Genomic DNA, 24,276 nt, shown 5'->3' with positions numbered 1-24,276 from the left:
GAGTCTGCTTCTCCCTCTGCCTCTCCCCTCCATTTGTGCTCTCTCTCTTTCACTTTTGTGCATTCGTTCTTTCTCTCGCAAAAATAAAATCTTTAAAAAAATAAAATAAATTTAGAAGAATAAAAAGAACAAGGTAGGTTTGTATATCAGTGTGGAGAATCTCTAAAATACATCGTGAGGGTAAAACCAAAAAGTAAGTTTCAGAATGAAGCATATGGTGTGAAACCATTTATTTAAAACCAAACAGCCCAAACCCACAAACTGAAACTACAGATTTCTATAAGTGCACAGATAAAAATCAAGAGGAATCCACATTCACTTGATAATAGTCACTACTGTCACTGCCTGTACAAGCAGCACTAGGATCTCAAGGAAAGCTAAAGGGGACTTCAGTTCCATCTGTATATTTATTTGGCTTTTTTTTAAATAAAGAAAATGCATACCTATATTACTTACATAATTGCTTACATGATTAAAAATATAGAAACTTAAGGAAAAAGAGGCCTGTGGCAATCAGGCCTGATTAAGAAGACGGAAATGAGAATGCTGGCTGCTGTCAAGGGCCCAGCCCCTTTGTCTCTTCTTTGTTCAAGAAAGATTAGGATTCGTCAATTGTGACCATCTCTGCCTCCTCAGTATTCTCACTGCGGCTATTTCTAATAGAAAACACGCTCAATTTACTCCTCTCTTATTCTCCTTTAGAATCTTCACCTTCCTTCTAAGTATCAAGTCTCCTTCCTACTGGCTCTGAATCTGGGACTGAAACTCCCAAGAGGTAGGAAGAAAAGAAGAGGTGAAGTCATCATTTTGTCACATCTGAAGTTCTAGTGGCAAATGAGACTTTCTAAAAACTGCCACAACAGTACAGCCTGTCTCACGTGCTCTTTTCGTCAATGAGACTTTGCTGTTCCTCCAAGTGAGGGGCTGTGGGGAGACTACGTTCCTTCCTCTAATCCTGGCTGCCTTGCGACTCCCTCCCACAGTGACTTCCAAGGCCTAGTTCTCTTGGGAGGCCCATTCTTGGGACCCAGCCACCTAACCGTGAGGAAGACCAAGCAGCCCATGGAAGACAACCCAGCCGAGCTCCCAGCGGACAACAAGCACCAACTAGCCAGCCACGAGAGTGAGCCCTGGATCCCTCAGGCCCCCTCCTGACCCATCCCAGCTGATGCCGCATGGAGCGGAAGTGAGAGACATTCCTGCTGAGGCAGGTTAAATTACACAAGTGAAATACTTGTTGTTGTGAGCCATTAAATGTGGTGGTGGTTTGTTATAAGGAAACAAACAACTGGAACAGTTTTCTTCACAAATGCGGATGTCCACCTACATAATTCGCCAGCTGCCCCTCCAATGATGCCAGGCCAGCAGCAATCTAAGAGAGATTGCTTTAGAAGACATAGTAAGGAGTGGGAAAGGGGTGTAGACATCTATATTCCACCAAGTTACATGACATGACATCTGAGGGTCTCTCTTACAAGAAGATGCTGCAGTGAACATACTGAGCTAGCTGCTGAAGCACAGCCCAGCGCCATCTTCCTCTAAAGCAGAAGACTGTCTTCTCCAGCGACATTTTACCTTTCGGAAAGCTGCCGGATCTGTGGAATTCCCATATACTTGTGGAAGTGCTCCAGAACATTCATCACACCCTGAAGAAGATTAGCAACTTCTCCATATTGTCTTCGCCTGGTCATAGCTCTGCAAGGGAATAAGAAGTTGAGAATCTAGAAACACCCGAAGGACACAAGATACAGATATGGAACAACCTACTTTGAGCTCCAAAACAGACATCAACTTGATGTGGTAACCATTTACTGAGCGCTAATTGTATATGGTCTTGCACACTGGAGGTGGGTGGGGGAAAAAAAAAGAACTAATCAAACGCCTCAAAGTGATATCACTTAGTAAGAGAGACACAGCCAAGTACACGAGTGGGATAAATTGAGTTCTCAACAGAAATACACATTATGTCCTATGGGAGGTACAAAAGAATGTGTGGGTGATAGATTCTCATTGGGTGGGGACACAGAATCTGGGAAGACTATGGATTTGGGTTGGGTATTACGGGATTAGCAGACTTTTGACAGAAACAGGGATAGGAATGTTACTATCTAAGGATTACAGCATATGGGCAAACCAAACACATCTTCCCAAGATACAACAAAGGACATTTTTAGGCATTTATATGTTAACTCAAAGCTGTAGGTGTAAAGCCAATGCTAAGCAACTCTCCCAGACATGTCTACTTTCCCTATGGTTAATAAAGCTTAAATAAAAGGATGCTAATAAAAGCACTGGGAAGGTCAAATTTGTAGATCTAAATTTTTTATTAGGGTTGGAGTTTTAAATTAAATGTTCAATATACAACCTCCCTTAAGAAACATTTAAAAAAAAAAAAAAAGGAGGCATTTAAAAAGACAGGATCTTCAAACCAACTTGGTGTTATGGTGCTACTGCAGCCTGGTCGGATAGTCTGGTGGGAAGAGACATCTGGAGCATCTGGAGCAAGGGACAAGGAAACTGCTCTTCTAGTCTACCGCTGGCTGGCTCATATCTCTGATCACTACTCACAGGAGAATAGACTAGGGTTTGCTGGAGCTCATAACCTTCCTGGAGAGACCAGGAAGGAGTCTGACCCTGTCCACTTCCCAGCTTCAGACACTGCATCTAAATTTCTGTGAAGATGTTCTTTCTTGGTCTACACATGAGACACTACTGAGGCTGGGGCAGGGCAAATTCTCAGCCACGTCAGAATCTTGCTGGTAAAAGAGGCGTTTGGATTGCCTCTTATGGTAAATAACCAGTGCCTCCTTTGAATACTACTTCTAATGTCCTCAGCCATCATTCCCTACAGCTCCTCTATAAACCAAACAGGATGCAACCGTCTTTGAAAAAGTGGGTTTAAAAAAAAAAAAAGGAATGAATGATAAATCAAGACTTTCTTTTTCTCTCTCTCTCACTTTCTCTCTCTTTCTTGCTTCCTTTCTTTTTTAAATCCCTGTTTCTATACAGAACATCCAACAGCATTGCAACTGAGCCCAACACAAGTAGGAAAACTTGCCCAGGCAGGGGCTATAGGGACAGAGTATGGTCCCGAATGACTCTGCTGGCCTTAATGGTAGAGATCCACCACATTTAAACAAGCTGTATTCTTGGAATCATCCTCCACACATTGTCTGGGTCCCTTCCACACTCACTTGCAACTCACTTCAGACTTTCAGGTGTTTGTGACATTTTGAACACCAGAGGGCACAAAGCCAAATGGTGACTAAACACTTGAGACCAATTTGCAGGAAGTGGGGCAGAAGAGTGAGCCTTCCCTGGCTGAGTAAAATACCTATGATGCCATTTTCTTTACATGGCACGTTCATTTCCTGAGGACCCCAAAGAGAAAGTGGACGCTGCTTACTCGAGGGAATCCACGCCACCTGCTAACATGTGCAGATGGTTCAGTGTTGTGATCGACGTGGTCAGGTGGCGTTTGGCATGATCTAGCTGTTTAATATCACGGGTGATTTCTTTAACCTACGGAGTGAGAAACCACAGGAGAAAAAGGAAGAAGGTTTAGAAACATGGAAATCCGGGGCGCCAGGGTGGCTCAGTGAGTTAAAGCCTCTGCCTTCAGCTCAGGTCATGATCCCAGGGTCCTGGGATCAAGCCCCGCGTCGGTCTCTCTGCTCCGCAGGGAGCCTGCTTCCTCCCCTCTCTCTCTCTGCCTACTTGTGATTTCTCTCTCTCTGTCAAATAAAATCTAAAAAAAAAAAAAAGAAAGAAAGAAACATGGAAATCCATCTGCAAGTAGCTCCACAAGAAAATAAGGCAAATGAAGCAAGGAAAAACAAAAAACAAAAAAACCTGAGGTTAGCCCCTGGAGAAAACACAGACATTCTCATCATATAAAATTGAAATACCTTCCAATCAGTCCATTTAAACCTCATCTGGCATTTCTTCAGAAGACTTTTTACCCAGAGGTACAAAATCCTCTACTGTGAGAACTAAATGAACTTTGTTTTTTACCCCAAAAGGAGCGATCCAAATGGCAATTTAGTATGGAGCTTACAGGGTCCAGGAGCCAAGTTTGGCACGTCTGCTCTGGAACAAGATCAGGAAAGTATGCTTTCTGACAGGAGGGCTACCGGGTTCGATACAGAATGGATAGTATTAGGCGACTAATTCTGTTGAAATGATCTTTATTCATGAAACCAAGGTTTACTGCCCAATCCCCAGCAAAGAAAGACTTGATCTCAAATCTCAAGAAGACTAAAATAATGTAACATATGCCTAACATGTACTGTGAAGTCTTCAGGAGCAAGAAGATAACTGGGGAAGTAAAATTCAGACACTGTTGACCCAGTAGATCCAAGAGAAATAAACTCTACCTGGAAAACAAGTATATTTTAGTCACTAGAAAAGCACATTCAGTAATAAAAGTGGGAACAGTTCTCCAACTTTACTAACATCTAGGCAGAATGTCCAACTAGACTGCCTGAGCTCATGTTGACCAAGAAACTTTCTGAAGAGCAATTTGGTTTCCCAGGTTCTTTGATACCTAGAAGGAAGGGGAGTGCCCTGGACACTAGACACAAATATTCTAGTCCCTGGAAAGACCCAGCTCTCATTAAAAGTGAAAAACGTGGGGAGTTAGGTTCACATGATCCGATTTTTCAGAGTTTGATCACCCTGGGTGAACCCATAAAGTAAAGATGATGACCTTCACAGCTTTGTTCCACACCCACAAACCTGCTAAGCTGACCTGGATCTTGGCAGTAAAAGTCTCTCTCACAGGGACTCCCCCCATCAAGCCCCCTCTCCCTGTTACTCTCAGGCCATCAAAGTATCTCTACATCTGTTCCCTGGGGGTAGGAGCAGGGGTATGGGAATAGGCTGAGAACTTCTTCCCAGAATAACTGAGCTTAGGGAAAAACAAGATCAGGAGTGGTACAGTGAACTAGTATAGGAGTTTGGTCCTAGGATCTGATAACCCACTTCCAACACTGACTCATCACCCACTTTTCTACAGAAAAATCCCTGCACCTCTTCTGAGCTTCCTCAGAAGTCTTTGACTATTGCATTAAGAATCACAGTCATCTGTGACTCTTCTCATTCCCACATCATTATTCAGCCACTAAATATTCTTTCTGTGCCTCATCACAAAAACTGCCCCTGTCTACTCATCCTCATCCTTCAGGCCCTCCCTGGAGCTCTGCACCAGAAGTGACTGGTTTCTCCATTCCCAGTACCTTCCGTCTCTCCCCATCACATATCCTGTCTTTCCTGAACAAATGGAGCTCATGCAAAGGATGCTCAGGTCAAAGTCACAGGGATCATTATACCTGGAGTTAATGTGCCTGAACTGTAGCCAGGGGCAGCCAAAAAAGGACGAAACATGCTATGGTAGGTTTTGGAGTTAGGCAGCTTTAGGGTTGAATCTCAGCTCTTCCACTCACCAACTCTGTGTCCTAGAATAAGCTCCTTAGCTTCACTGAGTCGATTTCCTCACCTGTAAGATGGATAATCACAGGGGCACCTCTGTGTCTCATTCAGTTACGCGTTTGCCTTGGGGGCCAGGGCCCTGTGATCCAGATCTAAGCCCAAGGCAGATGCTTAACCAACTAAGCCATCCAGGTGCCCCAATATATAAAATCTTTTTTAAAAAATGGGTAATCATAAAATAATAATGATAATAAAACCTAGTTGATTAAGTTGCTGTGAAAGCTAAATTAGATTACTTGTATCAAAGGATATCTATGACAGTAGCTGGCACCCTGAAGAAGCTCAACGAACATCCATTCTCTCTCCAGTCCCTCTTCTTCCTCCCTTTAGCAAAGCACGAGCCAGGAGAGCAAACTGCTGGAAAATAAAACATCTACTAACTCTCGCTCTTCAGTGAACAGTGGATGGTGCTGAGGCAACACATCCTTGGGGAAAGAACCATAAATCTGAATCCCTCTCAGATGACAGCTGCCTCTTAAAGCCTTCTGAATTCTGCGACAAAGCACAAATATTCATATCTTCCCTCTGATGAAAGGGTTCTGTTCCTCTGACCCCTCCTTTGGTAGTTAAGGCCCGTAACACTGCCTGCCTGGAAGGAGGAAGAGAAGAGCTGACGGTAAGAACAGCAACAACCGATTCTCACTCAGGGGCTGTGGGTGTCACACGTGATCTCAATTAATCCCCACAATCCTGGGATGTACCCAGGACTATTACCTCCATTTTACAGTGATGAAACCAGGCACAGATGGGTTGATTGACTTGCCATGGTTTGTAAGTAGAGGTGCTGGATCCCAACGCAGGCAGCCTGCCTTCAGAGGTTGTGTGCTGCACCACTCTGTCAAGCTGTCCATCCCCCTCCCACTCCATATCCTTCCCTATCTTGCCAAACGGCCACTGAAAGAGAGCTGCAGGATACACAGAAAGGTGACAGCAGTTCTGTTCCTGTAGTAATAAATCAGAAGAGGATGTAGGGCAAGAAGGATTCGGGAGTTTCTGTAACCAAAAGAAGTAGGGGGGGAAATGACGTAAGTAATGACTTTAGTCACAAGCTTAGTACTATGCTCAGTGCCCTTCATACATTTAATTTTCCAATAGTCATTTAAGGCAGGTGTTATCATACTTATTTTGCACCTGAAGAAACTGGAATTCAGACATAATTCAGAGATACGACACTATGTGGTCAGAATGCGAGTGCAGGAGCTCACATTTTACGGTGTCCCCTCACGGAGCAGGAGTGGGGTAGGCTGGATTCCCAATGAGCAGATAGGCCTCCTGTGTACATCACCAGGAAACACAAATTTGTCAAGGGAGAACTTAATCAAAACCATAAGCACGTATCGTGGCAGGAGACGCACCCCCTCCTCCCAGATCCAGTAGCAGTTTTCACGCTACACCATATTATATGTTGTGTATCTCAACTGAGAAATATATGACATATAAAAATGCCAGCAAAAGGAATCCGAAATGACTAGAAAACTATTTTGGGGAGAGAAGAAGAAAACTTTTTCCATTTAAAAATAGGGCTGCAACTGCAGGGCAGCTGGGAGGTGAGTCACCGTATGTCTAGCAGCTCCTCTTGAATCGATCTGGAAGGTATTCCCAGGCCTTGATTCAGAGATGTGGGTGCTGTGGCTGGCAGTGAGTGGGAGAAAAAGCCCAGTAATCAGAATGACTGGACAAGAACTGAACTTTCTCTTCGAGCGCAAGAAAGTTTGGAAGAAAACGAAACTCACCATTTGCTCTGATTTTTCTGCTTTGTCTTTGATATCTTTGATTTTGCCAAAGAGTTGCTGAATAGCTTTCTGAGCCTCTTCAAGTGCCTAGAGTAAGAATGACAAACATGAAGCAACACAAGACAGCACAGTCATTAACCCATAATCATGTCTAGTTTCAGAAGAAAACTACCACAAAGCTCTCTGGATTCACTATACTTGTGTGGACAATTTCACAGCGCCCAAGCGGTAGACAGACTCTAGCATTCAGATACAGGCAAATACACAGGATTCTTGCCAATCTGAATCATAAAGTTTTAATTTAAAAAATGAGCTCCCTCCATCCATCTCAGGGATTACTACAGGTTTTTTAAAAACTTTTTTATTTTATTTAGTTTTATTTTATTAATTTTATTTATTAAATTCAATTAATTAACCCAGAGTGTATTATTAGTTTCAGATGTAGAGTTCAGTGATTCATCAGTTGCATATGACACCCAAGGCTCTTTACATCACGTGTCCTCCTTAATGCCCATCATCCAGTTACCCCATCTCACCCTACTCACCCTCCCCTCTAGCAGCCCTCAGTTTATTTCTTATAGTCAGAAGAGTCTTATGGTTTGTCTCCCTCTCTGATTTCGTCTTATTGCAGTGTTTCATCCCTTAGGGATTATTACATTATTGATAACAACACATAAATAAGACATGCACATTTGTGCCTTTTTGTGCATCTGTTTGTACATGCACACATCCATAATAACCATCAAAGCTTATAGAGACACAGGTGGCTGTAAGTTGGGAGAAATTCTGAATCTTGAAAGTTCCAGCAGACTGTACTTTCAACAAAATCAACCATACCTGGGGATTCCAGAACTGTGGCAAACCTTACAGACGTTTCTAGTACCCTGTTTAGAAACCTATGACATGAAGTTAGAAAGAGACACTTGAAACTAACGGTGAGGGGCACCTGGGTGGCTTAGTGGGTTAATCAGTGCATCAAAGCCTCTACCTTTGGCTCAGGTCATGATCCCAGGGTCCTGGGACCGAGCCCCGCAAAGAGCTCCCTGCTCAGCGGGGAGCCTGCTTCCCCTTCTCTCCCTGCCTCCCTCTCTGCCTACTTGTGATCTGTCAAATAAATAAAATCTTAAAAAAAAAAAAAAACACATCAAAAAACAAACTAATGGTGAGCCAAAGGCTTCTTACTGGAAAACTGAGAAGATAGATGCCACACATTAAAAGTACGCTAAGCCATGGTCATGTCTATGAGTAGGGGAAGCAATGTTCGCGGAGTTGTCAGGGTGCTAAAACCACACATGTGCAGAACATTTGTACTTGGAAAAGATGCGGCAGCCAGAACAACTAACACTGCATTTCATCAAACATACTTTATTTACGTTGGACTGAAGAGTGGCCTGTCCCAACCAGTCCTCACAAGCCCTCTCTGAATGTAACGATAAGGCCAGTGTAAGCCTAGAGCCGTGTGCGGCCCTCACAGCCTGCATAGGGAAGCAGTCATGCTCCCTGACAGCGCCACCCCACAGAGCCGAGACGAAGGGAGAAGAACAGAAGCCTGGACAGAATGATTTGGACTCCTGTGTCCAGCTATACCCAATGAAAAAGCTACCTCTGGACCACAAACTCACACGTCTTCTCTTTGCACTTAAAAAAAAATCCCCCCAAAACAAACGCGGGGTGGCTTCTTCTGCAAATTCTTTCCTGGCTGGAGGCAGGGTTTGTGCCTTCCTTTCCTTTGTAGGTTTCCCAGGCTGTCCACTTCTGATACTGGGACTCCTTGTTGCTTCTGGAGTTCCTTGCCCTGTGTGCGGCTCAATCCCAAACAGGAGATGCATACACTCAGCTGTCGCACATGACTGTGTTACGGCTTCTAACATGCATGTCCAGAAGGTCCTCTGAGAAGCCGTTCCTTTAGTCCACTGTGGCTGAGCCTGAGGGGACATTATTCTGGCAGCGGTTTATACCCCCTCCTGGGGCAGACCAGGTCGGCGCATGTTCTCCCTGCTGGATCGCTTCACTTGTATCTACAAAGGTTTGTGAGCAAAGGAGTTTTACACTCGTGATTTCTGCCACCTGGACATAGGATCTTAATCACCAGAAGGTCTGGTCTTCAAACAAGAGTTGGCATTGCTCCTGGAGCCCCAAATTCCTAACTTGGGAAATGTTACCTACAAAGTAGGAAATGATCGAAAGATGAGACGAAATGGAAATGGGTCACACTGAGCAGCTTCTCTCAACCCCATTCTGTCCCGAGATGGTGACTCACTTGGCCATCTTTTCTCCCAGTTTCATGCCATCCTGCCCTTCTCATTCTAGGACTCAGCACCCCCAAATTGGCTGTGGTGGTGCGAGAAAACCCTGTGTTTTCCAGCCAGCAGGCAGCAGTGTGAGGCCTGCCTCTGCCGTCTCACTCTGTGTGCAACTTCTCTGGGCATCTGTTTCCTCATCTGCAAAGTGGTGATAATGGCACGCACTTCCACGGTTCTGGGGAAGGCTCAGTGACATAACAGGTGTAAAAAACTGCACAAATATTAGGTTTATTTCCAGGGCTCAGGACGACCCAAGCAAATGCATGCTGCACCTCTGCACAGACACAAAGAGACATGCACATATAATGTTCCCTTGACCATGACTTTCCTTCTCATTATGACCACAGGGCTGCCCACTATCTGATGATTCCTACCCTAAGCCCCTCCCTGAGTGAATCCTCGTCTACTCATTCCACCTCCCCATCCCAAGAATTCACTTCCTCATTTCTAAAATTCACCTCCTCAAAACCAGCATATAAGCAAGAGTCTTTCGAGCACCGCTTACTACCATTATCACCCAACTTCAGACTTCCTAAGATTATGACAAACCAAGTCCTACCAATATTAAAATGATAAAAAGGAATAAAAAATACCAAATCTCCATTTACAACCAAAGGAGGGAAGTTTCAAAATAAAATGTTCAACACAGCCACCAACAGTGTGCAAATCTCTGCTGTATCCCATGGCCTAGTTCAAATGCCACTTCTTCCCCTTCCCTCCCAGTGCCCTCGCCTGTAAACACACATGCAGCACACGGTGGAATCAATTCATTCAGCCTAGGTTTCCCAGGCTGTCCACTTCTGATACTGGGACTCCTTGTTGCTTCTGGAGTTCCTTGCCCTGTGTGTGGCTCAATCCCAAACAGGAGATGCATACACTGAGCTGTCACACATGACTATGTTATGGCTTCTAACATGCATGTCCAGAAGGTCCTCTGAGAAGCCGTTCCTTTAGTCCACTGTGGCTGAGCCTGAGGGGACATTATTCTGGCAGCGGCTTATACCCCCTCCTGGGGCAGACCAGGTCGGCTGTCTGGGTGTCTGGGTGTCTCTGACCCTTTATGCATACTTAACATTTTTAATAATTTTGGGGGGGATGTGTCTTTTGGTTGGACCATGACATCCCTAACAGGGATGGATGTATCTCATTCATTGTGACTTACTGGCACTGAAGGCAGTGCCTAGAATACTACAGTAGGCTCTCAATACATTTATTAAGTTGAATTTTAAAATCCATCATGGGGTATACACACACACACACACACACACACACTCCATCTTTGCTCTCAGGAAAGTTAGGTAACAAATACATTAACCACAGTAGTTCTGGCTATGCCAGCATTTCAACTGCAGACCTTCTTTCAAGCAATATAATTCAGTTTTGCAATCCTCCCATACTGAAAAAAATACAGGCTAATTAACCTAGACAATGAGACAGGAAAATGTTTTACCTTGCTATGCTATCAAATTTTATAAAACCGTAGCTAGAGTAGTAAATTATTCACTCATATATAGGGGTGTGTGTTTGTGTGTGTGTGTATGTATACACATATATATACACACACACAATTATGTATTTTTCATATATACTTCATATATATGTATATAAAATTTCATCCACCCCAGAACCTTCCATATATTCCTCTCCTCTCCATTTATGAAAGGAATTTTTCTATGATTGTCTTTGAATAAACTATATTTTTAGATTATCTCAGATATCTGTAAATACTAGATCATAATTTTTCCTTCAGAAATAATTGCTAAATCATTGTGTTTGGCCATGCTACTCAGGAACTAGAACAAATTTTAATATCCACTTTATTCAATCAACAAACATGATACTAGAGATGCAGGGATAAAAAATGTAATTCCTGCTCTCAAGGAGTTTATATTCTAATAAGGCAAATAAGATAATAAATAGTAAAGCACTGAGATATGATAAAGATATGTACAGAATGTTGTGGGAGCCCAGAGATCCCATCGCCAGCACTGGCTTTTGTTTGTTCATTCACTTGGGAGGAGGAGAGAAAGAGAAGGAAGGGACGCCACATATTCACCGTGAAGGCCACAACTTCACAAACTACGATTTAAGCCAGAATGTTTTAAAATAATAGCAGTAAAAGTAGGGAGTACTTTAAATATGCTATTTTAATTAATAACTTAAATTAATAATACATTAATAAATTAATAATTTTAAAATGCTATTAAAACTGCTATTTTTCAAATCTATACTCTTGCCACAAATTCTCACTTTCCAGCCACAGAGACCCTCACTGTCTTGTGACTGAAGACAACCTCTATCTGAACTGTTACTCTGTCAGCATTTCATTAATTCATTCCTTCTATCATTCAACAAATATTTATTTATTTATTTGACAGAGAGAGAGAGAGAGAGAACACGCAGGGGAAGTAGCAAAGAGAGAGGGAGAAGCAGGCTTCCCGCTGAGCAGGGAGCCCAATGCAGGCCTCGATCCCAGGACTCCAGGACCAAGACCTGAGCCGAAGGCAGACACTTAACTGACTGAGCCCCCCAGGCGCCCCATCAACAAATACTTACTGAGCATCTTTCATGCACCAGGTATTCCTCTAAGCACTGAAAACCCAATAGCGGATAAGACAGACATGGTCCTTCTCCCTGTCCTCAAGGAACTTACTCCGAGAAGTGGTATGTGGGGGAAGATACTGGAAAAAAAAACAACTAACTGAAGAAAGGAAGGAGAAAATTTCAGAGAGGGACAGGGCAGTGGGAGTGAGGGAGATGGTTGGTCACAGAAGAAAGAACATATGAATTGGGACCTGCAGGATGAGGAAGAGTCTGGATTTTCAGATCTGGAGTAAGAGAATTCCAAGTAGAGAGAACAGCAAATAAAAGATCTTAATGCAGAAAAAGACCTCGGTGTTTGGAAGGACCAAAAGTAAGGCAGTGGATGGCAGGGTCATCGAGTGGGAAGTGCCAATAATTTGGAGAAGCAGGCAGTTGCTGAAGCCTGGGGGGCCGCAAAGGCCGGGTAAAATCACGGGATTTTGTTCGAAGTGCAATGAGAAGCCACTGAAGGCTTTTAAAGAAGGGACTGGCAAATGGTTTACATGCATAAAAGACCACCCTGGCTGCTGTGTGGCAGGGGCTATAAGAGGCAGGCATGAAAGAAGAGACTGCTGGGAAGGGCTGGTCTAGGTGAGAAACAGGGCAGGTCTAGAGCAGGCTGCCAGCGGTGCTGGGAAGCAGCTCAGTGACTGGGATTTCTGGGAAGATCTCACCTGTGGGACTCACTGATGACTGAATGTGGCTAATGAGGAAAAGGAAAGAATCAAGGATTACTCTTTGGACTCAGAGCTCAGCACTGAGTCTGCCTGTCCCTCTCCCCTTGCTCCTACCACTTGTGCATGCACGTGTGCTCTCTCAAATAAATAAATATTCTTTAGAAATTTATGTACACTAGGATCGAGAATTACCACTGATTTTGACAACAGGGACGTTGCTGACGACCTTAACAAGAGCAGCTGCAGTGCAGTCAAGGGGATGGAAGTGGATTGTGACGATGTGATGAACGGAGGCGAGTACAGAGCAGGGGCCGCCACACAAAATATTTACTATATGACTTAGGAGGAAAAGGCAGCTGACCCCTGGTGTAGATTATTTTTTCAACACGTGTTTGCTATAAGAGGTGAGAAAAATGGGGCAACAGATGGGAGTGAAGGGAGGACATTTTGAAGACGAGCAATGCTTGCACCTGCCAAGTGTGGGAATAATTCAACAGAAGAGGAGAAGCTGCTTCGGGAGTCTGGGAGGGGGAATGGTAATGGGACAATAAGAGAAGAGACAAACTTTTTTTTTTTTTTTTAAAGATTTTATTTATTTATTTGAGAGAGAGACAGGGAGAGAGAGCATGAGTGAGGAGAAGGGCAGAGAGAGAAGCAGACTCCCCGTGGAGCTGGGAGCCCGATGCGGGACTCGATCCCGGGACTCCGAGACCATGACCCGAGCCAAAGGCAGCTATCCAACCAACTGAGCCACCCAGGCGTCCCGAGACAAACTTTTTTACAAAGTTCTGAGATTATTTAGTGTATAAATGTTAGTTCTTGGGGCGTCTGGGTGGCTCAGGCAGTTGGGTGTCCAACTTTCGGTTTTGGCTCAGGTCATGATCTCACAGTCGTGGGACTGAGGCCCCGAGTCAGGCTCAGCGCAGAGCTGCGTGTGGAGCCTGCCTGGCCTTGTCTCCTTCTGCCCCCGCCCCCCCACTATTCACGTCTGTGCACGTCCACGCACACTCTCTCTAAAAAAAAATGTATTAGCTCTCAAATAAGGCTGTAAATGTCCTTCAGAGTGTAGACCAAGGACACGACTGGCATTCTTATATCCCCTATAGGTTCAAGCAATCACCCATTCTGGCTGCCAGAAGGACAGGCCCAGTTTCTGACTACTGTCTCAGTATAATTATTAACAGCTTCTTCTGGAAAGTGAGTCTAGGGACTGAGTATATATACGGTCACATCACCTACAGCATCTAACCAAAGCCAGAGCACAGCTGGAACTTGCCAAGCACTTGCCAAATCATTACAACTGTCACAGGGCACTTCCAGAGGAGCAGCCATGCTGAGACCACTGCTCTGAATGCGGGGTGCTGACACCCCTGTCTTTCCCTAACTAGCAGTGGTTCAAAAGCGTTGTACCACGCTTTCTGTAACTGTTTTCTACCTGGCAAATATGGAGTCTCATGCCCCTGATGCTGCAAGGGGTCAATAAATTCTAAACCCTCTGAAGTCTTCTAAAAAGTGTCAGGTCATGGTATAAAAAAGCACTACCTGAAAGGCAACTGTCCACCAGCAAGGACTGGCTTTTTGGGGGCACAGCTTGCACAGAATTATGTGATATTACTGATCATGTCATGCACAGTGATGCTCTTATGGCATTAAAAGAACCATCTTCTAGCCAAATATCCTAAGACACATGACATTCAGCTGAGAAAGGCTAAAAGGACCAAGTTCAATACTTGGGTGTAAGGTCTGAAGAAGCGTGCATGATCCCTTCTCAGACAGTTTCCAGTCGAAGCTCCTTTAGATCTGGCATCCTACCAGAACTGTCTTTGCTGAAGGTACCACGTTTTTCTTCCAGCAAACAAGATCGACACAATCCTCCATTTCACAGTCTTAAAGAAAGATAAATTGTTTGCCAGATTTTTTTTTCATACTGGAATACTTCTCGTTATAAAAATGTATGAAGTTGAGGAAATTTAATACAACTCCTTTTCCAGAAGTCAACAGGGTTCTTCTGAAGCTTATTCCATTAAGCCCGTCCATTCTCAACACACACCCTGATGTCTGCTATCTAATCTCTAATAATTAATGACATGGGAAGCGTTTTGTCATTCAGAAGGAAGGATCATTAAGGACTTATAAAAGGTTTAGATTTTATTTTCAAGTAACGCTAAAATACTTTTATTACCTGGCTAATCAGAAAATGTGCTGAAAGATAGATTCTGGAGCTGTCCCTAGAAACTCTTTAAAAGAAAATGTGGCTACTTTCCCACTCCAGGCTGTATGTGGATTAAAAACAGAAGTAAGCACCCAAAAATGTCTGCTTTCAGTCTCCCCTTACTGGAATTTCTAAACCAAGCACAGAAGCGTGGCTACCGCCTGAATTCGAGGGTGTTACTAAGCGGCAGTTACTACAGTGGTCCTCCTTAGAAACTCTAATTCTACCGCTGGGAGAGACAAAGCCTCCCACTGAGCTGGCTTAGAAGGTGGAGCAGAACCAATTAGGCAATCTCTGTATTTTTGTGCATCATTAACCGTAACTGTTATTCATTTTCCTTGCCTCCCAAAGTAGACCCCAAACAGACCATACCAAAGCCACGTTAGGTCATGTGCACAGAAGACAAGCAGCATGGAACCTGGCGCTGCAGACTCTACTGCTTTTTGCTTTCATCTTAAAAAAAAAATTTTTTTTTTCCAGAACTGTCATTTGCCACCTGTGTAGACAGAGATCTGAGTCAGTGGAAATGCCTTGAGAAATTAATATCCCCTTTGGCTCTTAGAGGCATGTAATTTTGTAGTTTGCTCTATCAGAGAACTGTATCGCTTTTATCCCGTGAGTCCACACAGCCTCTAAGAGATCTGAAACCAAGATCCCATTTGTCACCACTGCAGGAAGGAGGAAAAGGTTAATCATTTTCAGAAGAAGTGGTATGGCTTCATGTTCCTTGAAAAAATACAGTGCTAATACTCAGGCTTCCTGGGAAGAAAGTTTTATATTTTCCCACTATTCTGCTATCATTTCTGTGGCCCAACTTTACATCTGTCTGCCAGTTCCTTTCCTATTGTTTGAAAAAGCAGTGCAACATATTAGTAAAGAGCAGGGTTTCTGAACAAGCAGACTGAGATTTGAGTGTTGGCCTTGCCACTTACTGTGTGATCTCTACCAAGCCGCTTCACCTCTAGGAGGCACAAGCTCACCATTCCTAGAACAGAAGCTCCGCCCACAAAGACAATTTGTCAGGAAGGGAAACAGGGTTTATTTGTGAACACCTTTGGAACTGTCTACCCAGTTCCTTCCTTCTGGGAACCTTCCTCTCATCGTGTTCTTATGGAGTCTGCTGTCTCAGAAGCAGACCTGGTCTATGCTGAGCCAAACAGTTTTCTTGTGATTTTCCAGAATAAATTGGCAAAGAGTGTTCACCTCTCTCTGGTGGGAGCCCCAACATGAGAAGCTAAGTTAGGAGCAGCAGGTTCCCCTGTAAGGGAAAGAGGCTGGTCTCCAGATAGGGATGATGAAGCCAACACATGCAGAGAGACAGACAAAGAGAAAAATTCTGAGCACTATTCCAATCCCGGCTCCAATTGTTTGATAAGCTCAGCTGAGACAATACGCTTCCACGGTCTGACTTCAACTTCTTCAAAACAAGACATGAGTACCTTTCAAATAGTCCCCCTTTTGACCTAAGCCCGCTTGAACTGGGATTTTGTCTTCTGTACCTGAGAGAGTCCTAACCGAGGACTCAGTTCATAAGAGGGACTCACTAAATGGCCATTACTAATATTATTCCCAGATCTCCCAGATGGGAGTGCGATATTTCAAATGTGACTATCCCTTCAATGGCCAAAGGTTGCCGACCCATCCTTTAGCATTTGTAAGTAAGCTGGTTAAGGTCAACATCTGCAGGCATACGCAGAAGAATGGCTCATGGATCAGGGAAACTGTACCTTTGAACTATGCTGAAAATGAGACATTCTCCAGGAAAAAAAGAAAAAAGTCTCAATCTTTTGTTCATTTCTTCAATAAAAAGTAAGCCTATTATATGTACTATGTTAGACACTGAGGAGAGAAGATCACTAGATGGGGACCCATCTTTAAAGAGCTCATAAGGAATACACATAAGAAATAGAAATAACTGTAAAATCATGACACAAAGAGGGCACATGTAAATAATGCTAGAATCATTTGGAAAGCAAGGGACATCTACCAGAGGTAGACAGCTAGGGATAAGTAGCCTTTATTTATAGAATGTCCCTTGTTTTGATACTGTCTGCCACCCCTGGCATTGCCAAGAGCTGTTGCTATGGAAACAGGAGAGGTGCTTGAAGAAGCCGATAATCACAATGCAGCCCATTCCCCCCACAAGGGCGCCCAATAGTAGTGGAGAGTACAGGAATCTCACAGCTATGGATGGCTGCATGCGCAATTTCCCCGTATCCTAGAACACACCGGGGACCTTCTAGGTCTGCCAGAAATCATCAAATGCCAGATGGGCACCCATGAGATATGACTTGCTGGTCTCAACCCTAACTCCTCCACTGGCCATTCAGAACCCTTAAATATAAAGTGGTTTTATTCAAAGCACAGATTTCTTGCCAAGTTTGTGAACCAAATGAATGTAGAGGGCAAAAGGAGTAATTCTCACCTTATTTGTTAAAATGCTCCATTCCACCTAAGTCACTTTTATTTATGATTTCTGCAAACCACATCCACTGAAAACATGAACCAGAGAGTTCATTTTTATTGTTTTTAGGAGACAAGCCAGAAGTTAGAATCTAAGACGAGACTGGGACACAAATGCAGCAGTGCCCAAACAAGACTAAACACTGACCTTTTCCAGTTCTGCTTCTATCTGTTATCGCCCATAACTGAAAACAACTCAGCCCTGACAGAGCTGGGAGCGGTGAATGCATCTGAGCACACCTCGCCCTGCAGAACTGCAACCTAGCGCACTAGCACACTGAAAGCAATAACCCCGACTGGCAGCGAGAAGGAAGTGTTTAAACAAACGTCTCGGCGAAACAAAAGATACAGAAATTCAGTTTTTAGGAGATGGGGCACGCTTCAAGGAACCATTTGTCCAAGTTTAACGAAGGACTGCTTCCCACAAACAGCTCAGACTTCCCGGTTGCCAAGTTACCTATTTCACTGAACTCTCTCCAATACCTCAGGTGTACAAAGACCACACAGCTCTCTCTGTGTATCCCTGAGCTCTTCTTTCAGCCTGGTTTCCTGATCATGCTGAGATGGATCCAGAGGGTTAATCAGGCCACAGTCACTTTCATTGCTAGGATTCCTTTGGGAACCCCTTAACTTTTCAGGCTCTGAAGTAGAAAAATGTGGCTCCCAAATCTTCTAAATTTTGCCACTCTTTCAAAAGAGAATTTGGGATGGGCAAGTACACAGCATCCTGGGAATCAGAAAATCTGGATTTCTGATTCACTGAGTGTGACATGGGCCAAGTCACACATTCGTCAAGATCAATGTGTGCACAATATGTTGTAGAAGGTAAGATAAACATATTTATGTTGTAGTAAAACATTAGCATTATAGGTCCAGACAAATGTCTCCAAATTTACCTTCTTTCAAAGCAACTCAAACATGTCTTCGCTTATAGTGAACCCATCAAGAAAGACCTACTAGTCTTATGACAGTTCCGTCTTAATTCTAGAGAAGAGGGTAACTACACGCCTGACAAATGTACTGGAGCCTGGGGCTCCAGGGTGGCTCAGTTGGTTAAACGTCTACCTTTGTTGGGTTCCCCAATAATGGGTCCATGATTAAAGGAGCAAGACTGATACAAAGCGAAGGTCAAGCAAAGCAAAGGTCAAGCAAAGCTTTATTTTGCGCCAAGCATTGAGAATCAAACCGACCATTCGGGGATCTCCTCTTACAGAGAGGGCAACCCCTCCCTGCCTTACAGTCTAACTTTTATAGAGCAAAGGCCATGTGGTTGGGCCTGGCCACACACAGGTGGCCAATGAGATTGTAACACACAGAGGAAGCTGCACAGTCATGCTAGGTCACACACGGGTGGCCAACTGAATTACAATTCACCCCATAGGAGCTATTTGAACTAGCCTATCACCTTAGTCAGAATTGGCGCCCAAAAGGCGGGGCCCACACTCCTTGGTAGCTAGGGAGACAGTATGTGTGCTTTACTGATTGGATGTCTCTACTCGACCTGACCCACCATTGTATTTGGGCTTTGTTACCTGGGACTGGTTTCCTGTGCTTGGCTTTTAAGTAAGTTCCCCTGAGGGGGCAGGGTCAATTTAAGTTTTACCGCTTAAACAACAAAATGGCTGTTCAACCAGGGTGGGACCGCTCTAGCTGAATAGGCCCTTACACTTCCAGCTCAGGTAATGATCCTAGGGTCCTGGGATTGAGGACTACATCAGGCTTTCCTGCTCAACGGGGAATGCTCAATGCCTGTTCTCACTCTCCAGCCCCCCCCAAATAAATAAATAAAATCCTTAAAAAAAAAAAAATGTACTGGGCGCCTGGGTGGCTCAGTGGGTTGAGCTGCTGCCTTCGGCTCGGGTCCTGATCTCAGGGTCCTGGGATGGAGTCCTGCATTGGGCTCTCTGCTCAGCAGGGAGCCTGCTTCCTCCTCTCTCTCTCTCTCTCTGCCTGCCTCTCTGCCTACTTGTGATCTCTCTCTGTCAAATAAATAAATAAAATCTTAAAAAAAAAATGTACTGGAACCTGACCATAAGATGCTAATCCAATCATCAGAAATCTCCAAAGATCAGAATCTCCAAGCATTCAATGAAAAAAAGAGTGCAGCACTTGGCCTACTATAGATGGTATTACCATATGAATAACAGTTGGCTATCTGTCCCTACTGCACTTAAGAGACTGAGAACAAGAACACTTCAGAAGTATGACAAGGAAACAAAGGTGAGTAATTAGGTCTGAGATGGGGTAAAGACCCCTCAGAGTTCACCTCTTCTTCTGCTTTATAAAAGGCAGTATTTGGGGGCACCTGGGTGGCTCAGTGGGTTAAAGCCTCTGCCTTCAGCTCAGGTCATGATCCCAGGGTCCTGGGATTGAGCCCCACATCATCGCATCATCGGGCTCTCTGCTCAGGAGGGAGCCTGCTTCCTCTTTTCTCTGCCTGCCTCTCTGCCTACTTGTCGATCTCTGCCTGTCAAATAAATAAATAAAATCTTAAAAAAAAAAAAAGGCAGTATTTGGATCATCAGATTTACTGGTCAGTAAGTGTAACTCCAGAAGAAACTGTCACCCTTCTGGTTGGAGGCCATTGTGACAGGAGCACTGATACGGTTTGCCTAACATCCATATTCTAGGTATCACATGAGATGCCTAGAGATGAACTGCATCTATCCAGGGTTTACAATATAACATGGAAACAAAGAGCCAGAAATCCTGGCATGTGATCCAATACTGTATGAAGGATGGTAAATTTCTCACATGTTTTAGAGCTTTAATCTAGATGACTGTAGAGCACCAGACCAAAGCAAACTTAAAAAAAAAAAGGCATTATCTCTAGTTTTACAAAATAATGTCCTTCTAGAGGAGACCTGAGTCCAAATTACAGGAAAGGAAATTTTATAGCTGTATTACAGACTCACAGGGATTTAAAAATGGAAAGGATGAGAGGGCAACCACAGCACTGAACTCATGCTGCTCTAAATTCTGCATTTCCATGGACAAAAAAAGGAAGAGGAAAAAGGAGGTCAAGTTCTTACATGAAGACAGAGTTTCAAATTTCCATCCATTGTTTAAACATATCTGAATGACTTACTTTGTCAAGGACCTGGAATCCGGAAAGCTTTGCCCTGTCAGCAATTTTTCTAATGTGCAGCCTCAAACTAAGGATGGAATTTTCCTTCCAAAATCACTAGCTACTAGCAGTCAGAAGCAAGAGTGACCTGGGTAATAGCCAGAGCAGTTACAGCAGTGATGAATGGCATTTTCCTCTTTAGATGCAGAGACTCTGGTTTAAACTTGTGACTGCCTTTAACATGGAAACAAGCAGATGGCAAAAGTTACACTTGACCTTCTTGCTTGGCTCCTGATGTCAATTTATATGGAGATGGCTCAGAAGAAGAATAAACTTCAGTGTTCCTTCTTGGCACACTATTTTCCTAAAACCATTTTCAGTAGTCATGTTGCACACAAGTGGGACTTCGTGTGTTTCTAAGGTCAGGGAGGAAAGAAACCAACTGCTGGACTTGCTAGCTAAAAGAAATCATCTGGGTAGTTTTTCTGGTTGGAGGGGGCAGCATCACTGTTGGTAGGTACTCAACACAAAAACTTTTATGACTCTATGGCTAATCTGAAACACACGGTCTCTATGGAGTAAATGAAGATAAAATAGGAACGTATGCTTGTCTAGTGGAAAAATAAATCTATTAAAGTTGAGAACAATGGGGGAAGCATGTGTCCAAAGAAATTAAATACTGAAATGATTAAAAATTACTGTATGATCCAGTGATTCAATGCCTAGGTATATACTAAAAGGAACTGAGAAGGGGGGACTCAAAGAGATACTTGTATGTCAATATTCGTTGCCATTTTTCATGACACCCAAAAGGTGGAAACGACTCGAGTGCCCAAGAACAGACAAACAGATACACAAAATGTGGCAGATGCATGCAGTGGAATATACTCAGTCATAAAAAAGGAATGAAGCTTTTGAATATGAATGCAAATCCCAGATTAAAATGCCAGAACTCAGCAATAAATTAAAGAGACAATATACAGTGACATAGCAGGTAGGGTTAAATATTACAAAACCAAACCAAGGGGTGCCTGGGTGGCTTAGTCACCGGGCACCTGCCTTCGGCTCAGGTCATGATCGCAGAGCCTTGGGGTCAAGCCCCATATTGGGCTCCCTGTTTGGCAGGGAGTCCGCTTTTCCCTCTCCTTCTGCTCCTCCCCCCAACTCATGCTCTCTCTTTTACTCTCTCAAATAAATAAGACCTTAAAAAAAAAAAAAGGCAAAACAAAAAGCTAAGCTAACTGATGAGATGGAAAAGTCATACGATCACCAGTAGAAGCTGAAAAGTCATATGATAAATTTCTATATCCATTTTCTGACAAACATGCTTAGTGAACCAAGGTCGCAGGTCTAATTCCTTAACAGATACAAAATCCAGAAAACAAGTAAACATCACAATTCGTGTCTCTTTGCTTAGTTTGTTGGCATTAGTGCCCAGCACACAGAAGGCACGCACTCAGTATTTACCGAGTGAGTGAATGAACAAATATATTAATTAGAGTCACTGTCATAAAATCAAGAACAAATTCTCTGCAGGGGGCACATGGAGGGCTCAGTCTGTTAAGCCTCTGCCTTCAGCTCAGGTCAGCATCCAAGCTCCTGGGATGAAAGCCCATATTGGGCTCCCTACTGAGTGCTCCCCTTGCTTGTGTGCTCCCCTTCTTAGGCTCGCTTGCTGTCTCTTTCTCACTGTCAAATAAATAAATAAAACCTTAAGAAAAAAAAAAAAAGAACAAATTGCCTGAGATCTCTACTTATTTAACACTGAAATATTACTCAGAAAGAGCATTTCTAAAACTTTTTATCTCAGGTCCCTTCATATCCCTGGAAATTACTGAGTGCCGCAAAGAGATTTTGTTTTTGTGGATTGTATCTACTGATATATATACCATATTGGAAATTAATGCTGAGAAATTTAAAAACCATTTATCTATTAATCTATTTAAAAATAACAATAAGCTCCTTACGCATTAACATAAATTAACATATTTTTATGAAAAATAACTCTATTGGGCACCTGGGTGACTCAGTCATTAAGCGTCTGTTTTCGGCTTGGGTCATGATCCCAGCATCCTGGGATCGAGCCCTGCATCAGGCTTCCGTCTCAGTGGGGAGTCTGCTTCTCCCTCTCCCTCTGCTGCTCCCCTGCTTGTGTTCTTGCTCTCTCTCTCAAATAAGTAAAATCTTCAAACAAAAAACTCTACCCAAACAAAACAAATTTCTTGAAAACAGTGTCATGCTTCTATGCCTTTGCAATGATCTTCGGTGTATACTGTAATAGAGGCCAGCTGGACTCGCACGTATGCTTCTGTACTGACTCTGCTGTGATACGTTGTTATGGTTGAAAAATATGATGAGAATCGGGCTTCACACAGATAAGTAGTTAGAAAAGAAATATTTTAATACCTTTTTCAGGTGCTCGCTGATAATCCTCCTTGAAACAACATCAAACCTTGAAAAGTGGTGGCTTCTTAATGATTAGCTGCAATGTGGAACCTAAAATCTTTTTATTTTTTAAGATTTTTAAATTTTATTTGACAGACAGAGAGCACCAGTAGGCAGAGAGTCAGGCAGAGAGAGAGAGAGGAGGAAGCAGGCTCCCAGCCGAAGCAGAGAGCCCGATGCGGGACTTGATCCCAGGACTCCGGGATCACGACCAGAGCTGAAGGCAGCGGCTTAACCCAATGAGCCATCCAGGTGCCCCTGGAACCTAAAATCTTAATGAACTTCTCACACCATTCTACTTTAAAAGCCCTTGGTCAGCTGTGCTTTCATCAAGGATGCATAAAGCACGAAGAGCACTGCTCTCATATTAACAATGAGAAAAAAAATAAATGGAAAAATCTTAACTCTTCTTGAACCCATCAGAACTGAAGGCAACCAAATATCCTACAATCCAAGGAAGGCCAGGCTCCCACGGACAAATGGGGACACCCATGGGCCACCTCCTATGTGGCAGAGATGTTCAAGGAGCCAGAAAGGCATTAACTGCAATTTCTCACAGATTACCAGGGGCCACTTACTACTCGCACTGAGCCCCACCACCTCCAAGTCAGCACAACAGCTGAAGAACCCAAGGCTCAGAGAAGCTAATTAACTTGTCCAAAGTCACACCCAGTGGCACAGTCAAAACTTAAATTCAAAAGGTTTTTCACTTGACCCAGGCTGTCATCCCATGTTACATCAGTGACAACATCCAATCCCCCCAACGCTTAGAGAATTCAAAGGAAATGCTCACTCCTTCACTGTACACAGAGGAGAGAGAAGACAGCTGTTTGAATTCCTTATGGGTTGTCTTCAAATCACAGATTTTTAGAAGACAAGTGGCGAGGGGTTCCAATACTCAGCAGCCAAGTCACTCTGCCAAAACGTGCTGTGGAGGATCCTGTGCAGTAAATGGGACACAGCATGGTGCTAAGACCGGCCCAGTCTCTCTACAAGTCTTTGCCTTGACTACAGTCAGTAGCTCTACAAACAGGCCAAACTTAACACTCACTCAGAGTTAACCTCAAGTAAATGCAAACCAACCTTGACCTCTGCACCGGATGTCAGAAATCCTGGTTGGGGAGCCTCGATCAAAACCAGGGACTCCATTCCCCTACAAAAGGCTGCAGGCAAAGCACAGAGCCCTAAAAACTCTCACAACCTGACTCCAGCACTGCCCCACTGGGTGGTCATGGTGCTTCCCTCCCAGGTCATTCTAAGGTCTTAGCAATTTCCAAAGGTTAATGTCTTCTGTGGACATTTT

The 24,276-nt window shown here is 43.7% G+C and overlaps 1 protein-coding gene across 1 annotated transcript in view; it reads right to left on the bottom strand.

The window, feature by feature from the left end:
* VPS53 (VPS53 subunit of GARP complex) overlaps nt 1–24,276 on the bottom strand; it is a 137,025-nt gene that overhangs the window by 93,405 nt on the left and 19,344 nt on the right. Inside the window, exons 5-7 of the mRNA XM_004746893.3 lie at nt 7,224–7,310; nt 3,407–3,522; nt 1,576–1,695 (exon numbers count right to left, since the gene is read on the bottom strand). Coding sequence (XP_004746950.1) covers nt 1,576–1,695; nt 3,407–3,522; nt 7,224–7,310 — 323 coding nt within the window. The remainder of the gene's footprint in view (nt 1–1,575; nt 1,696–3,406; nt 3,523–7,223; nt 7,311–24,276) is intronic.

The sequence above is a fragment of the Mustela putorius genome, unplaced genomic scaffold, assembly GCF_011764305.1.
Source record: "Mustela putorius furo isolate JIRA1106 unplaced genomic scaffold, ASM1176430v1.1 tig00003962_pilon_pilon_pilon, whole genome shotgun sequence".
NCBI classification, from domain to species: Eukaryota; Metazoa; Chordata; class Mammalia; order Carnivora; family Mustelidae; genus Mustela; species Mustela putorius.
This window is presented reverse-complemented; position numbering and strand designations above follow the sequence as displayed.